Source organism: Lepidothrix coronata, unplaced genomic scaffold (genome assembly GCF_001604755.1).
Source record: "Lepidothrix coronata isolate B3197 unplaced genomic scaffold, Lepidothrix_coronata-1.0 Scaffold281, whole genome shotgun sequence".
Classification (NCBI taxonomy): Eukaryota; Metazoa; Chordata; class Aves; order Passeriformes; family Pipridae; genus Lepidothrix; species Lepidothrix coronata.
The window spans coordinates 542,867-547,934 of record NW_016690461.1 but is presented as its reverse complement, the minus strand read 5'-3'; the positions used below and the strand labels follow the sequence as shown (position 1 = coordinate 547,934).

The window sequence follows — 5,068 nt, the reverse complement described above, 5'->3', positions numbered from 1 at the left end:
AACCTGTGCCAGGGCCCCACCACTCTCACCGGGAGGGATTTCTTCCCAATATCCCATCTAACCCTGCCCTCTGGCAGTGGGAAACCATTCCCTCTTGTCCTGGCACTCCAGGCCCTTGTCCCAAGCCCCTCTCCATCTCTCTCAGAGCCCCTTCAGGCACTGGAAGGGGCTCTCAGGTCTCCCCAGAGCCTTCCCTTCTCCAGGTTGGACACTCCCAGCTCTCCCAGCCCATCTCCATGGCAGAGGGGCTCCAGCCCTTGGAGCACCTCCACGGCCTCCTCCGCCCTCACTCCCGCAGCTCCACGTCCTCCCCCCCCCGTGCCGAGGATCCCAGACCCGGATGCAGCATCCCAGGAGGGCTCTCTGAGGAGGGCAGAGGGCTGTGGGCTCCACTTACATCGCTGAATTCCAGGGGCAGGCTCTCGGTGGGCTGGAGCTCGGCCGCGCTCAGGTACAGCTCCGAGGGAGCAGCTCCCAGCTCCTGGGGCACGGCCAGGCCCTGCTCTGGGATGTACATCTGGGGGGGCAGGCGCAGGTGGAGGGGGCAGCACGGCTCCTCCGACAGGCTCACGGGCACGGGCTTGTTGCAGGGCACCTCCTCGGAGCCCTGGCACGGCTTGAACAGCGTCTGGTTCGTGTCCTGGCAGATATCTGGGAAGAGCTGGTCAAGGAAAGCAGCCCAGGTACAGCCAGGCACGAATCCAGAGGGATAAAACTCCTGATCCCCCCATCAAATGCTGTTAACCCCCTCCCCACCCCCACTTCTCCCTGATGAAGAATCCACACCCCAGAGCTCCATCCCGACTGCCCAGGGATGTGGGTGACGTTATTTCCATGATGGAAAACTGGGACAACAGCCACAGCCTCCCCGTGGGGGCTGGGAGATGTGGCTGGATCCCTGTGAACCACTCGCAGATCCTCGTGTGGATGTCACAAAGGCACGGGATTAACTTTTGTTTGCAGCCAGCCACGGGGAGGGATGGGCTCCAGCCCCACACGCAGGGACATCCCAGCACACACAATGCCTCTCCCACAGCCAGGAGTTTAGTTCCGGTATTTCTATCTTCCCAGTGCATTTTCCTTCCCAGTGGAAAACCTGTTCCTGCCAGAGGTGTAAATGGGATTTCCTGCCTTTAATCACAAACAGAAGCTCTGCTCTGATTGTGTCGCACTTGTGGAGCGATCCAGCGGCAGAGGAGCTGTGGATCCAACCCCATCCTGCTCTGATCCCGTCCTCCTCCAGCCCCATCCTGCTCTGATCCCATCCTCTTCCGACCCCCACCTCCTCCAATCCTTCTTCTCTTCCGACTTCTTCCTCCTCTTCTGACCCCCACCCTCTTCATTCAACCCCCCTTCCTCCTCTTCCACTCTTTTCTCCTCTTTTGATCCCTTCCTGTTTTTCCAACCCCTTTTTCCCCTTCCCATCCCCATCCTTTTCTTCCAACCCCTTCACCCTCCTCAGACCCCCCTCCCATCCCCTTTCCAATCTCAGCTGCTCTCCAGCTTTGGGGGCTTCACGCTGCAGTTTCCCCCCCAAACACCACAACGTGGCAGAGGAAAAAAAATCCCAAACCCACATAAACCGGGAAAAGTCACCAAGTTTAACCCAGTTTCTTAAGCTGGGTTAAAGGCCTGAGATTCCTCCTTCCCTCCTCTCCTCCCTGAACAAGGATTTCTCATGGATCCACTTCCTAACAGGTTGTGGGGAACCCTAATCCAGGCTGGCAGCAACGTCGGAGCCCATCCCAGTGGAGATGGATCCGAGCCACCCGAGGGCAGATGTGGGGAGAGCAGGGGTGGGGAAGGCAGGTTTTCACCTCCTGGAGTGACTCCCAGCTCCAGCACCGACTTCACCGGCAGCCAAAAGCACAGATCCCCGAGATCCCAAAAAGCCCAGGCCCCACCTGGAGCCTCTCCCCACCCCTTCAGTGCCCTGTCACAAACAATCCAGCTCCCGGGAGCACAGAGAGCCCGAGAGGCTGCAGATGTTATCGGGATGCAGATGTTATGGGAAAGGCTTGTTTGTGTCAGGGGGAGTCAGCTGAGAGCTCCTCCCCGCCCTCCCCAGCACCAGCTGCCAGCAGCGGCTTCTCCGGCTGTTTTATGGGATTTATCCTGTCTTTATTTTGAGGTATATGGTGGTTAGAGAGGAACAAAGGCAGCTTCCAGCTCCTGCTCCCTGCGCGGGGGTGGAGGTGAGCCGGTCAGCTTCGGGGACAAAACCAACCCAGGGGCTTCCACAAACCCAGGGGGTCCCAAAAACCTTGGGGCTCCCACAGACCCTCGAGCTCCCACAAATCCAGAAGCTCCCACAGACCCGTGAGCTCTCACAGATCTCAGTGGATGGAGCAGATGCACCCAGGGCAGTGCTGGGGCCGTGGGTCCCATGTTGGGGGGTGATCCCCGAGCTGGGAGATCCCAGAGGAGGTTTCAGTGCCGGGTCTCCAACAGCTGAGGCAGTTTTGGGAACTGGAACAGCTCAAGGCTGAAAGGTTGAAAGAACCTTTCAAGGGGTCACAGCGACCAAGCTGGAAGTAGCAGCTCCAAACAGGCCCAGAACTACCCCTCCAGATCCTCCCCAAAATCCCCAAGGACACGCTCCGGTGGTCAGACACCCCTTCCCGCACACATCCCTCACAACTGAGGCCTCCTTGGGTTCTCTGGGTGCTTCCAAGTGAACTGCCCACCCTGTCTGGATGCCCTGGATCAGGGAGGCTGCGGTGGGACCAGCCCGTGCCTTTGTCCCTCCCACACGAATTGGCTGCTCCATGGGACGGGAGGGCCAACAGACCGGGAGACGTTTCCTCTGGGCTCCTGCTTGAAACCAACGGCTACAGCAAACCGGTGGCCTTGATTTAGGGCCAGGGAGGGGGAAAAAGGAAGGGCAGAGACAGGGCAAACGGCCAGCAAACAGCCAGGGACAGCGGCAGGTGGATCAAAGGATACGTGTGAGGCAGTGCCGGGTCATCGGCAGGGACGGGTTGGAGCATCGGACGTCATCGACAAAGGCCAAGCAGCGCTGGCTGGAACGGGTGGTGTGGGCCTGAAATCATGGAATGTTGGACCTTAAAGCTCCTGTTCCACCCCCTGCCACAGGCAGGGATCCCTTCCACCAGCCCGGGTTGCTCCAAGCCCCGTCCAACCAGGCCTTGGACACTTCCAGGGCTGGGGCAGCCACAGCTTCTCTGGGCAACCTTTGCCAGGGCCTCCCCACCCTCCCAGGGAGGAATTTCTGCCCAATATCCCATCTAAATCTCTCACCTCTTAGTTTAAACTCTTCCCTCTTGCCCTACCACTGTCTGGTCGTGTAAGTCCCTCTTTCTTACAAGCCCCTTTTAGGCCCTGGAAGGGGCTTAAGGTCCCCCTTGAGCCTCCTCCTCTCCTGGCTGAGCACCCCCAGCTCCCTCAGAAGTTCTCCAGACCCTTCTCCTTGTGCTCCAGCCCCTTCCCCAGCTCCCTTCTCTTCTCTGGACACACTCCAGCCCTTCCACATCCGTCTTGGGAGCGAGGGCCCCAAAACCAACCCCAGGATTGGAGGCGCCCAGCGCAGGGGGACGGTCACCAGACCGCGGTGTCCCAGCAGGAAGGGGGGATCTGTCAGGGGCCCGGCATCACTCCTGGGAAGAGACAAGAGGGGAGACGCCCCCGGGGTGTCCCCACAGACCTGCTGGGCCGCGCCGTCGGTGGCCAGGACGCGGCGCTCCCGGAGCTGCCGGTGCAGCAGAGCCTCCACCCCGTAGCGCTGCCGGTACCTCCGCAGGCACTTGAGCCGCTTCAGGTTCTCCCTCTCCTTGGCCATCAGCCCCTCCGGGCCTGTCAGGAGGCTGCTCCCTGCAGGAACCACAGAAAAGTCAAGGAACCTCCACCCCCCGGCCTGTTTTTTTCAGCATCAAGAACCCAAATCGGCTGTCAGAGGGCTCCGAGAGCCACGGAGGGGGATCCAGAGGCTCAACGCGAAGCTTTGGGTGACACGAGTTAACGCAGGTTCCGTCCCAAAATTCACCCTGACCTCTCTGTGCACACCAGGAGCGCTGGGGCCCGCAGGGTAATTTTAAAACCCCTTTTAAAAATAGCCCAGCCACTCCCGTCCGTTGTGATTTCTGCAGCAGAACAGGAGCTCGTCAAATTCCAGGTCGCTCCTGCGCGAGTTCTGGAAGCTTCCTGCCAGCATTCCCGGAGTAATTACAGGGCAACACTCAAGATCTGCTCTCCTCTGACTGCTTTGCTAAAAGGAGTTCTGCAAAATTGGTATGTACCGAAGTCCTGGTTATTTTTACTTGGGCCTGAGCTGAATTATGACATTTTCCGGGATGAGCTATTAAAGGATGATGCTGGAAAAAGAGTCCTTTGCTCTGCAATACTTGGGATCAGTCACAGAGCCCGGTTTTGCCTCAGTTGAACTGGGAATTCCTGCTTCCAAGAGCATATTCTGCACAGGGAGAATCCCAACAGAGGCAGAGGGAAAGCTGCATCCATGCTAAGGAGGAACATGCCAGTACAGCAGCACTGGTGCTACTGGAACCAACTCCTGCCCACACACCCAGGGCCTTACGGACGAATATTTTTTGTTTATAGAAGCAAAAACAGGAAATCCCAGTACAAAAAAAGCACTTTTGTCTCAGAATTAACTTTGTAAGCTCATTTCCTGTCAACGCTGCAAGCTTTGAAGAGCAAAGAAATGCTCTGGAAAAGCTTTGGAACCCCGACGATACGGATCTCCGGGCACGGGGCCAGCACAGGATCCCAGAATCCCTGTGGTTGGAAAAGACCTCCAGGATCATCGAGTCCAACCTGTGCCTGATCCCCCACCTTGTCCCCCAGCCCAGAGCTCTGAGTGCCACCTCCAGTCCTTCCTTGGACACCTCCAGGGACGGGGACTCCAAACCTCCCTGGGCAGCCCCTTCCAATGCCTGACAACCCCTTCCATGGAGAAATTCCTCCTGATGTCCAACCTGACTCTCCCCTGGCACAACTTGAGGCTGTTTCCTCTCATCCTGTCCCTTGTTCCCTGGGAGCAGAGCCTGACAGCCCCCCCCAGCTCCTCCCTCCTGTCAGGGAACTGTAGAGA

General features: G+C 58.4%; 1 protein-coding gene across 1 annotated transcript in view; it reads right to left on the bottom strand.

Annotated features, from left to right (window-relative positions):
• Positions 1-286: 286 nt before the first annotated feature.
• Positions 287-5,068, bottom strand: part of KANSL2 (KAT8 regulatory NSL complex subunit 2) — an 8,522-nt gene continuing 3,740 nt past the window's right edge. The window contains exons 3-5 of the mRNA XM_017836615.1: positions 3,665-3,824; positions 2,947-3,043; positions 287-651 (exon numbers count right to left, since the gene is read on the bottom strand). Coding sequence (XP_017692104.1) covers positions 287-651; positions 2,947-3,043; positions 3,665-3,824 — 622 coding nt within the window. The remainder of the gene's footprint in view (positions 652-2,946; positions 3,044-3,664; positions 3,825-5,068) is intronic.